We start from the raw sequence: 12,947 nt of genomic DNA on the forward strand, positions 1-12,947 counted from the left end.
GGGATGGTACAGCAGAAGCTGTCATTCAGAAGTATGAATACTGAAAGTACCCACACAACAAGGGCTTTTCCAAGAGGGCTTTAAAAAAAGAATCATCAATTTTAAAAGGTTATACCACAGTAATAACTACAGACGGATCTGCTCTAGTGCACAGAGGATGAGAAGGAGGTAGCCAGCAGGGTGTGAATGACCAGTCCGGGGTATTAGGGCTCCCACACCAACAGTCAGAGACTCCATGCCGGTCTCACTGCTAACACACGGTGTTATTGTTCTTGATCATTTATAAGTTCTGGAGAGCAACAACTGCTTCAAAGCACTGAATTATAATTATGTAAACACCAACATCACAAAGCCAAACTTTTTTTTTAAATCACTGTGCTCTTAGAAAAGGGAACTCTCCTACACTGTTGGTGGGAATGTAAATGGATACCGCCACTATGGAGAGTATGGTGGTTCCTTCAAAAACTAAAAATAGAACTACCATATGACCCAGCACTCCCACTATAGGGCATACATCCTGAGAAAACCATAATTCAAAGAGTCATGTACCACAATGTTCACTGCAGCACTATTTACAATAGCCAGGACATGGAAGCAACCTAAACGTCCACTGACAGATGAATGGATAAAGAAGATGTGGCACATATATACAATGGAATATTAGTCAGCCATAAAAAGAAACAAATTTGAGTTATTTGTAGTGAGGTGGATGGACCTAGAATCTGTCATACACAGTGAAGTAAGAGAAAGAGAAAAACAAATACCGTATGCTAACACATATATATGGAATCTTAAAAAAAAAAAAAAGGTTCTGAAGAACTTAGGGGCAGGATAGGAATAAAGAAGCAGACATAGAGAATGGACTTGAGGACACGGGGAGGGGGCAGGGTAAGCTGGGACAAAGTGAGAGAGTGGCATGGACATATATACACTACCAAATGTAAAACAGATAGCTAGTGGGAAGCAGCTGCATCGCACAGGGAGATCAGCTCAGTGCTTTGTGACCACCTAGAGGGGTGGGATAGGGAGGGTGGGAGGGAGACACAAAAGGGAGGGGATACGGGGATATATGTATACATATAGCTGATTCACTTTGTTATACAGCAGCAACTAACACAACAATGTAAAGCAATTATACTCCAATAAATGTTTAAAATAATAATAAAATAAAAGGTGTGAAGAGTGGGAAAAAAAAAATCACTGTGCTCTTAGAATTGCATCTAAACTCCAAAATGATAGTCAATCCCAAACAGATCAAGTCCCAGACTCTTATGTAAATGAACTTCCCTGTTGCTACCACTGGCTGGGAATGGCAGGAAAAAAAAAAAGAAACCAACATACTAAAGGAAGGTCCACATCTCCACATCTTAAGAAATATGTAGACCCACAAGGTCCGGAGACCAAATGCTGAAGTTTTATGTTGCACCCTTAGCATCCTTCTGGCAAGACATTCTATCATTGGCTCTTGTAGTGGAGGCTGTGGTGGGTCACTCAGATTCCCCCTCTGGATCCATGACACCTTCCCCCCAGATGCCCAGAATGCTGCCTGCCACTGGCTCATAGCTGTGTCCCTTCCCAGGCACTGCCCTTGGCCAAAAAGCTGCCTCATTCCAGGTTACACTCCCTCCTCGAGGGCAGTGTGCATCCAATGACTACTCAACAGCTGAATATAAAGACCTCTATGTGGGACCCCTCAGAAAGGCCAACCCATGAAACCACCTGCATGCAAATCTCTATCTCAGAGCCTGTTTCACGGAAATTCTAATCTTTATTCCCAAATAGTCCTGTGATCAGCACATTCACAAGGGCTCTTATGCACAACTCCAGAGACATTAGGTAACCTACTTCCCTTTCTACTAAGGAGGCAACAGTGGAATGCAGGTAAGTTAGAGTGATGTTACTATACCAAAAAACTAGAGCAGCTTCAGGGTTAAGTAAATCACTCATAAACTTCTCTCTCTTATTATTAGTAACATATCACTTGGGGAACACCTTACAAAAGACTGAGAGTTAGGAGCATGCTTGATCCTGTGGTTAAAAATCCAATTCTTTTATAGGTACAGCATAATTTGACAAGGATGTGGAGCCACATCCTGGACAGAGGCTGCAGCCCAGTAACCACATATACCTTAATAGTAGCAGCAAGAAGGTCCTAAGCACTCTCATTTGGTACTACCCCGGTTCACAAAATTAAAAAAAAAAAAAGTACTACTACTTGCTACTAGTGTGCAGAGAAATACCCTGCCATCTAAAAGGTGCTATCAGTGCTCGCTTCAGCAGCACATATACTAAAATTAGAACGATACAGAGAAGATTAGCATGGCCCCTGCACAAGGATGACACGCAAATTTGTGAAGCGTCCCCTATTTTTAGCAATTATACTCCAGTAAAGATGTTAAAAAGAATTTAACTGCAGTCTCTAAATAGAAAAAAAATAAAAAATAATAAAAGGTGCTATCAGACTTCCATCTAGGCTATTTTGAAGCATACAGCCACCCTAAAAGTTATGGGCCACATTAACCAACTATATCTATAGTAACTTAAATATGGAAATGGACAAGTTGGCAGTCCAGAAACTAAGATATTCCAAGAAGAAAAGAGACACTTGAAATATAGGAAACATGGTCGTACTATTAAAAAGTCAGTATGACTACAATGTTTAGAGAATAATTTAGAATGGACAAATTTATGCTACAGAAGACCATACAGAAGACCAGTAAATTTAAAGTATTAACATTCCTTCAAATTTAAAGAAGGACACCCTTTGGACAACATACAACTTGTGTTTTAATTTTTTTTTTTAATGGTTGAGATATTGATTCTCTCTCCAATATTGGTGACTCTTGTCCTGTATTATACATCAAAATCATCTGTGGAGTTGTGTGTGTGTGTGTGTGTGTGTGTGTGTGTTTTAAACCAAAAGCCCAGGGTCTCACTCAGACCTAATATCCCAAATTCCCAGGGATGGGGCTCAAGCAACTCTTCCTCAGGAATCCTCATACAAACCAAAAGTTGAGAACCACAACCCTAACTTACCAAAAGACTTAAGAATCAATCCTTTCCCAATCAAGCCAAAAAAAAAAAAAAAAAGCGACCACAAAGGGGTCATGTTACTTTGTTAATTCAAAGTCAGTGAATACTAGATTTTCCCAAAGTCTACTGGACTTACTCCAAAAAACGCTAAGAGAAATTGCAAATAGATCCATCCCCAGGGAGGCTGATTTGTACTCTTATGTGCTAATGTAAGACTAAGTCTGTAAATGGACTGGTTTTGTGCCTTACTGTTAGAAATTTAATCTGTCTTCTCTTGTTTAGTAGAAGGAGGGATAATTACTAAGAGCCAAATCAGTAAAAAGTGAAGAAATTGACTTAAAGTTTGTTCCCAGTGTAATCTCCAGGGCAAACAACAGGAAAGATCTCTCTAGATGGTGTTTTAAGAAACTAAGAAAAGCACCTGAGTTCAAACAATAGATACATAGCATTTCTGCTAAATCTGTCACTGAAAGGAGCCTGTTTTCTACATGAATTTATCTCAACTTTCTACATACTGCTAAGGAGTAGACGCACACAATCTCAATCAGAAGGAACAGATGAGTTCCAGTTTCACCCGCATTTTCTTTAAGAAAAATAAAATTAGTTGATTAGGGGAAAAAAAGGTCTGAAACACTGTCAAGATAAACAGCCATTCATTTACATTCCCAAATGTGTCTCAAAACGTTCTTATTTATACAAAAGAAAAAAAAATGACAAAAGTCCACCAAAATGTTAACAGCTGTAGCCACTGAGCAATAACATTACAAGAGATTTTTGTTTTTGTCTTTCTATTCTTCTGAATTTCCTCAATATTTTTACAATAACCATGTTTCACAAAGAAAAACAATACACTTGTAAGATAAGGTGTTTTATGTTCAAAACACTATCTGAATTCAGGTCCATGCCAGGTGCTGGGGGGAGGGAGGTACTGTTAGCAAATGTATAAGAAATGATATCAACACCCAAAGAGCTAAAATCTTTTATAGAGCTAAATCACTGTCACATAAAATGGAATAAAAACTGGAGTCTACAAAAGGCAATAGAGATAGCCCCCCAAGGTATTCCCAAGTTCATCAGGAAGCCAGCTATTTAGAACCTGGAAATCACTTCTCCAAAGCAACAATGCTGTAAAGAGTGGTGAAGCTCCCAAGCAGTCCACAAAAAGCCAATTTATCTTTTAACATTTAACCTAATCCCTTGCCTCGCTATGAGAAGGAGCAAAAGGTATTCAATAAATTTTTGTTGACAGCATACGTGGATGATATAGCTGAACTTTAACACTACAATATCTAACAGGTACATTGCACTGCATACAGTAGATGCACATTAAACGTCCATGGGATTTGATTTTTTTTAATGGGCTTCCCAACTTCAAGAGCCATTATCATTCACCACCTACTGGTATGATTCCCCTGGGCACTCTGGCAAGGGGTGGACACAGAGAGCATTCTAAACGATTGGGCAGCGAGGGCTGGGGCGACCCCAGGAGGCTGGGCAGTGGAGAAAGCTAGGGAGGCAGAGGACGCACGACCTCTGCTTTCAAAGCCCCCTTTTAGTCGGATACAGTTTTTCTCTCCAGAAAGAAGTCAGCAGGGGAGGGGGAGGGGGAGCTCCCTTATCAAAAGCTTCCGGTCCCAGAGGGGCCTGTGTGGGTATGGTTTGTTTGTGGGAAGAGTTTCACATCAAGGGTCCCAAATACTCCAAACACATTCGTACCATCAAAATTGGCTATATAATTTGTAGAGCCCAGTGGAAAATGGAAATGCGGGGCCCCTTGTTTAATATTAAGAATGTCAAGATGGCAACAACAGAGCATTAAACCGAGCACAGGGTGCTTCTAAGCCTGGGGCCCTACGTGACCACACAGGTCACACGTGCCCACGAGGCCAGCTGGCCCTGGCCACCACAGAACCTTTGCACTTGCCATTCTCTGCCTAGAATGCCCCCCCCAAATCTCTGCACACTTGCTCCCTCACCTCTTCCATAAGCATGACCTTCCTAGGAAGGCCTCTTGGCTAGCACTATCCCCAACACATACACACTCTGTCCCTTCCACCTGCTTTCTTCTTCTCCAGGGCGTCTATTACCTGACAATTATTTGTTCATTGTCCATCTCCCTCTTGCCCAGAATGTGGGCTTTATAAGAGCATGAATTTTGTCTGACTTGTTCACTGCTGTAGCCTCAGTGCCTAGAAGAGTACCTGGTACCAAGAAGGCACCTAATGAGTACTTGAGGAGTGAATGAATGGAGCCCAGGCTGCTTCAAGCAGCAGAACCTTTCAACAAACAGACGTCCTAAGTTACAAGTTGTTCTAGTGTACACAGAGACCATTACAAAACATGTCCAAGTAGACATGTGCTCACTCGTAACAGGAAAAAAATACATGGCACTGACAAGAAAACGTTTTAGTTGGAGTAAAGGAAAAGGCAGAGAACCTTGGGCTGGAGGGATCAGGGGAGAGTTAACATAGGAACAAGAATCAAGTTAAGCCTTAAAAGGAAGGAAGGCAAAGGACAGAAAGAGGAAGGAAAGTCACTCCAGGTACGCCAGTGCATGAGTTCACATTTGACTCGGTTGCCTTCTCATTTTGTATTAGTCAGTTCCCCTACTTGTTTCTAACTTTAAAAAAAAGAGGAACGTCAAGTCATCAAATTGACCTGCTGACAACATAGATGTAGGCTCTGACAAATTAGATATTGACAAAGTGAGCAATAAATACTGGCCAACAGTATTAAAACTTTCATCAGGCCTGAAAACCCAAATCGTAACACTGAATGTTCACAGGGGTTCTAACCATCACAGAGCCTCCTTATGAGGCTGTTGCTGGAAGCAGCAGCTCTGCCCATGCTATTTCAATTCCACACATGCCAATGGGGCCCCCACTGCACTGAGTACCATAGGCGGGGTTACAAGAGGAAGACGAGAGACGCCGCCCTCCAGGGATTCCAGGGGGCGGCCTGCAGCAAGAGGCTCACCAGGGATAAGCTTTAGCAAAGAGGAAGTGAGATAGTATAACGAACTTTTCTGCAATACTCATGATAATAATAGCACCAGCTTTAATTTACTGTCTACTTATTGTAAGCCAGCTTGGTGCGCTAAGAATGTCCCAGCCTCTACACAAGATCATACTAGCCTGGTCCTCATTTGATAAGTAAGGCAGGGTAAGTGACCTGCCCAAGGTCAGACAACAAGTCAGCAGCAGAGACCGCACCTGAACTCAGGTCCACCCGATTCTGAGCCTGGACTTGTAACCAAAACCATCCTGCTCCATTAATGTTACCCTTTCAGTTAAAAGAAGCAAGACTAGGCTTCTGAGGTCAGGGACTGTGTCCATTCTGCTTACTACTGATTCCCCGGCACCCAGCTGATCCATAAATGTGTTGGATGAACAGAAAACACCTACATGGCTACAGTTAGTGCCGCTTCAAACAGTTACCCACTTAAAGTGGTCATCTGTCGTTTCTGCCCAACATCCATCCCCTCTTTTCTTTTAGGAAACCACCCCACTCTTGGTCAACATGGCTTAGGTGGGGCTGACCCCACTCTTATCTTCAGGGGTGGGCAGTGGATATGAGCCTGGCCAATTTGCGTCAGTGACTGGTTTGAGGATGGCTCCATGACCCAGTCTGGATCAATGGGAATTTAAGTTCATAACTTCTGCTGCATAAAACAGATGCTCTCTTTCCCCCGGGTTGATAAGCTGACAGAATATAAGACTGGAGTTGCTGGCAGCCGTTTTATCCCAAATTGGGATAAAGCCAATTCTATGAATAAAGCCAAGGCTATGAATAAAGCCAACAAAAGGAAAGCAGGACTGAGAGATGGAGAGATTTCTACAGAGAAAAAAAATTTTGTAACTATTGAGGTAAATGATGTTAACTAAACTTACTGTGGTAATCATCTTGTAACATATACATATGTCAAGTTACCGTGCTGTACCTGTTAGTGCTCTATGTCAATTACATCTCAGGAAAACTGGGGTGGGGGGAGGACAAATAAAAGAGAGATGGAGAGACTTCTAGTTACATCATAAAACCACCCAGAACAAGGACCACACCTGGAATTTTCAGTTACATGAATCAACAGATTGCAGTTTGGTTTTTTTTAAGCCAGTGTGAGTTGGGCGCTGACTGCTTGCAGCCCAGAGTCCTGACACATCACCTAAATAGAGACGGGACCGAGCAACTGGACTTCATAACCACCACAGTGAAGAAAGCAGCAGCATACTTGCAATTATACTCCACTCTCTGTGAGAAGCCTGAATTTACTGAGAAAGGGAAAAAAGACAAAAAAGACAAAGTGCCTACTGCCTCTAAAATTCTATGCAGGGCTGTATCATTTCTTTCACTAACTCAACCATATACCAAGAAGACAATTTAGGTGTCCCTAACTCACCACCTGAAACAGATGGTTTCTAAGCACTATTACTAAAAGCTCACAAGAGAAGATGAGGCTCAATGGGAGTCGTTTCTAAGTTTTCGTTTCAGCTGGGCTTGTCCATCAAAGGTCTTGCCTGTACCCGGCCATGTGACACTGTAAGGTGACACTGTTCATGTGCCCATCAAGAGGCAATTTCACGCCTGACTGCTAACGTACTAGTTGTTCTTGCTCTAGTGATGATACTGAAAACTGAAGTGAAAGAGACTGCACCAAAAATACAACAGGATGTGCTGGTATAACAGAGTGCTCCAAAGGTGGGGAAAAAAGGGGAGAGGGGCTGTTAGGAGGTGGTACTGGCTTTTTATTTCCCTTTCATGTCAACTGGATGAGCCTGTCAGAGTTTCTGGGGAGTCCCAAATGAACTAAATTTTCCTTTTCAGGAGTCACCCACAGATCAAAGGATTCTTGGGAAGACATAAGGCAAAGATCACAAACTCATGGCCCAAGGCAAATCTAGTCGAAGGAGAGGCGTCGTTTTCTATCGTGTGCATATGTTAACAAAAACTAAAAGTGGGAAGAGTTTTTGTGGTAGATAGTTATATTAACTAGCCCCCTAATTTGTTCATGCCTCTCTGTGTTCAAGCATTTGGGTATCTGACTCTGGGTGAGGCCATATGAATTGCATTGGTCAATGAGACAATAACAAACATGACCTAGGCAGAGACTTCAAAAGCACTTGGGCGTTGGGACTTGCCTTTTTGCTGCTCTCGTAACTCTGGTAAGGTCCACCCAGGGCTAACGTGCTGGAAGATGAGACACATAATCCAGACACACACACACACACAACCAGAAGTGGAGCTGCCTCGCTGACAGGAGTTAACCTCAGACAGATACATGAGCCCACTCATGCCCAGCTCAACTGTCACTCTGCAAGATGGTGAGCTAAATAAATCTTGGCTGTCTTAAACCAAAGTTTTGGGGGTTTTTTGGTAGCAAAAACTGATAGAGCCCACATAGAAATACATAATCGCAATTTGGGGGGAAAAAACCCTAAAGACTCTGCAACACCAGGACCACATTCCTACACGGCAACAAGCAGCTGACCTGGGCAGAGGCTCTCGCTTTTAGCCCAGCCACAGCTTAACATTTTCCAATTCGTCGCTATCATCTCATCCATGCTAGGGTCACGTTCAGTTGCCATATGTCGTCTCAGTTGGGTGGTGGTATATTTATGGCAAAGAAGAAAGTGAAATACTATATTCCACATACTCCAGTTACTATGAAAAGTGAAAAAAAAAAAGTACAACCACTTTGGAAAACGGTCATTATCTACTAAGGCTGAACATACACATATCTTGTAACCCAGCAATTCCACTCCTAAGCAAATACCCAAGAAGAGTGTGTACATATGTTCCAAAAGATGTACAAAATGTTCACAGCAGCACTATTCCTGACAGCCCCAAACTGGCTATTAACAAACTAGTTATCAATAATGCCCATCAGGGCTTCCCTGGTGGCGCAGTGGTTGAGAGTCTGCCTGTGGATGCAGGGGACACGGGTTCGTGCCCCAGTCCGGGAAGATCCCACATGCCGCGGAGCGGCTGGGCCTGTGAGCCATGGCCGCTGAGCTTGTGCGTCCGGAGCCTGTGCTCCACAACAGGAGAGGCCACAACAGTGAGAGGCCCGCGTACAGCAAAAAATAAAAAATAAAAAAAAATAATAATGCCCATCAACAGTAGAATTAGTAAGATGTGGCATATTCATAGGGATAAATGTCATACATAATGCTGTGCACAAGAACCCAAAAGTATGTGTTGTATGATTCTACTTATATAGTTCAAAATCAGATAAAATTAAAATAAGACGTTAGAAGTCAGGTGAGTGGTTACCCTTGGGTGGAATGGCACACATAAGGGTTCTGAAAAGCTGGTAATGCTGTTCTGTAACCTGGGTGCTGTTTACATTGATGTGTACACTCTTGGAAATACATCAAGATGTACATTTATGGTTGGTACACTTCAATAGAGGTTGCCTTTTTGTTTTAATTTTTAAAAAGTGGGGAAACAAGACCAAGAGGAGGGCTGTGCTTCAAGAAAAAATGGTTAAGTATTTTTCTTTAGCGGTATTGTGAAGACAATATCTACACCGTTATGTTTACTACTTAATGTGACAAAAAGAACGGTAGCCGTTATGAAACAAATTATTACAAAAGTATGGCTGGAATCTGAAGACACAACACCTGATGAACTAGGAAAAAAAGGATCAAATGAGTAACATGTAGCCTACTTCACTCATTTGCATTTCCTCCCTGCCCTCTGTGGGCTTTGGGACTTACAACCCCTGAAATACCTTTTCTATAAAGGCTGCCATCATTTCTCAGACTGAAGATACTGGGTGGGTCCCTTAAAACAATTACTTTCCTAAACCTCATCTGTCATATGGGGCTAATGCTGTCCACTGGTGAGGGCCATTGGGAGAACTGAAGAAGACAACGTCTCTAAACCCTGACAAGACAATACCCAGGAGACAAACAAGTAAGCACGCAATGAATTATGATTACTTTATTTTTTATTTATAGCAGTGTTACTGATGATTGCTAAGTACAAAAAACAAACAAAAAAACAAAACCACTAGCAGTGCCCCAAAGTGTGGATGCTCCTCACAGTAGCCTAGAGCCTAGCAGAGCCTAATGTGGTGATTCCAAAGGGAGCAGAAGGGATCAAGGGCATATACTCCAGGGCAGGCTTTTTCTAACTATAAATGAAACATTCTGAAGTCCCTTGGATCCTCCAGCAGGCAGGCCGCTTCCATTTTTAGGATACTTCAGTTAGGGCTCCACTATTTTTGATATCAATGCCTGTGCCTCAGGAATGTTAGGACTAGAAAGACTAGGGAATCCAGACCTCAAATCAAAATAAGCTGTACAGCTGAGAACAATGTCTCAAACACACCTGATCATCCCAATCACCAGGTTTCTGGGCCCCTCCTCTGGAAACTGATGCAGCAGGGCTGGGAAGGGCCAGAACCTATATTTTAATAAGGCTTAATGTGACTGTTACAGCAAGTCAAGTTTGGGGAACTCCTACCTGGTGAAATTTAAAGTCCAACAGATCTGAATCCAAATTCAATCCCAAGAACTTGCAGCTGGGTAACCCTGGGCAAATTACACAAAACCTGCATTTCCTCATTTGTAAAATGAGACTGACAATACCTACCTCCCAGGATTGTTGTGACTCCTGAATACAATGCCACATTCAGTGGGGAGGATTTGCGAGGCCCCAAATGTGCCTTTGTCCTAATAATCCACATTCCTGTTTCTCTTCACCCCCAAAGCTGGTCTTGCCTCAGCCTACAAGTTTACTTTTATGGGGATAACTTGTGTGTAGATCTGGACTAGCCTGAACGACTTATCAGGTGCTAAGTCACCTTCCCAAGGCATTGACAAATTTAATTTTTACATGTCAGACTTCTTCAGTGACGACCCGCTTCTTACACAAGCACGCATGACGCCAATATGAATTTTCATATATAAGAATTAACACATTAAATGAGAATGCTTATAACACACACACACACACAAAGTTGATATCTAACCTTAGAGACAGGCAGAGCACAGAACCAGAAACTCTGTGAAATCTTATAGCTACTAATGTTATTTGAATATAACTACATATTATGTTGAATAAGCCATTTCTTCTGGAAACACCTTAGCAATTACAGAATTACTCCCTATTGAGAAGCTATAGACGCTACCTTTGAGCCCAATTTAAGTCACTAGAACCTGCTGCCTTTTTCCAACTCTTAAACATGAATGTGTTTCAGGTGATCTTGATTGTGACAACTTTGGGAAAGGGGCTTTTTTTTTTTTTTAAGAGAGAGGGTTCCTAGCTTACTCCAGATTCTGGAAGGGATTCATGCCCCACAAAATGTGCACTATGATTAGCATGGAGGTTCTTATCAAAAGTTTTTTTTCTACTTTAACTGAAGTAATACATGAACAGTTAGAAAAACTTGAACTGTACAAACACTATATAGAGAAAAGTTAAAATTCCTTCCTATCCACGTCGTGAGTTCTCCTCCACAAAGGCAACCTTGTTAAAAGTTTAGGAACCCTTCTAGATCAGGATTTCTCGGTCTCGTACTTGCTGACATTTTAGACCAGATATTTTTTGTGGGTGCTGTCCTGTGCATTGTAGAATGTTCATGAGCATTTCTGGCCTCTACCCACTAGACGCCTGCAGCGAACACACCCCCGCCCCAATTGTGGCATCTAAAAATGTCTGCAGACACTGCCAAAACGGGGGACAAAATCGCCCCCAGCTGGGAACCACACCTTCCAGAGATACTCAATGCACGCACAAACACAGGGGTGTGTACCTCTACTCATTTCCCCACCCCCACACTGGTGGCACACAGTTACTTTCCAACTCATTAGACCATTTGTACCGGGGCGACGGCCAGCCCGTGCCTCGGCGGGAGGCGACGGCCACTCACCAGGTCCCGGATGAGCTGATCCACCAGCTGCTCCCCGCCGCCGGCAGCCTCGCGGGCCGGAGGGGAGCGGGAACGGCTCGCCGCCTCCTGCCTCTCGGCCCGGGTCGCCCGCGCCGCCGGGGGCCGCCCCGCGCCCTCCAAAAGGCCCTGGGCCAGCGCCAGGTACCCCGAGGCCTGCTGCTCGCCGCGCCCAGGGACCACCTCGGGCCGCCACGGCCGTCGCTCGGCAGCCTCGGGCCGCCGCCGCTTCCTCAGAGCCTGGGCCTGCGCCAGCTCCTCCTGCCAGTGCCGGCGGAACTCGTCAAGACTGTGGTCGGCCATCGCCGCCGCTCCCGGCCCGCCGCGTCCCCCTCGGCCCACCAGGTGCCACGGGACGGTCCCTCCGCGGGAAGTGTCCGCCGCCACCGGAAACCGCCGCCGCTGCCGCGCTCGGGTTCCGGGTGGCCTGCCCGGCCCCGCCCCGAGTGCTCCCCTGCGGCTGTCCCTGGCGCTGTGGCTTGCGGCAACCCAGGCCGAGGTCTGTGCCCTGCCCCCGCCCCCAGCTTCTCAACTTTCCGCTTGTGGCTTTTGCCAAGCGCAGACTGTGCGCCAAGCCCTGTTTTTTCATTCAAACATGCATTGAGCAGCTACTATGTCAGATGCTGAGAATTCAGTATTTGAATCTGCAGCAACAAAAATAATCTCTTCCCTCTTGGGGTGTGCGTTCAAGTGAGGGGGTGGGAAGGAGGAGGCGTTCAAACAAACGAATATGAACGTTTGAATCCGTGGGAGGCGTTATGAAGAAGCTAAAACAAGGTAAGGTAATAAAACAAGGCGAGGGACGGGGATGGGAGAATTACTTTTAGAAGGATGGTCAGAGAATGGACTGTCTGATATGTCATGTGAACCAAAAGCTAAATGAGGAGAGAAACCAGCCATGGGAAGATCAGATCTCAGAAGAGATCTTTCCAGAAGGAACTGCAAGTGAGAGGGCTATGAGATTGGAAAGAAAGAGGCATACAATAGCATATCAACTTCTAAGGGCTTTGTATCTGTTGTT

The 12,947-nt window shown here is 44.0% G+C and overlaps 1 protein-coding gene and 1 non-coding gene across 2 annotated transcripts in view; one reads left to right on the top strand and one right to left on the bottom strand.

The window, feature by feature from the left end:
- The window catches only part of FBXW8 (F-box and WD repeat domain containing 8), a 114,146-nt gene extending 101,846 nt beyond the window's left edge, over positions 1-12,300 (bottom strand). The window contains exon 1 of the mRNA XM_022597934.3: positions 11,909-12,300. Coding sequence (XP_022453642.1) covers positions 11,909-12,229 — 321 coding nt within the window. The 5' untranslated portion in view covers positions 12,230-12,300. The remainder of the gene's footprint in view (positions 1-11,908) is intronic.
- Positions 2,265-2,371, top strand: LOC115804138 (U6 spliceosomal RNA). The gene has a single exon (XR_004024988.2). It is a non-coding gene; the product is annotated as a U6 spliceosomal RNA (small nuclear RNA).
- Positions 12,301-12,947: the final 647 nt, after the last annotated feature.

This window comes from Delphinapterus leucas, chromosome 14, assembly GCF_059928025.1.
Source record: "Delphinapterus leucas isolate spDelLeu-1000000601 "Yukka" chromosome 14, BTC_Dleu_Yukka2, whole genome shotgun sequence".
NCBI lineage: Eukaryota > Metazoa > Chordata > Mammalia > Artiodactyla > Monodontidae > Delphinapterus > Delphinapterus leucas.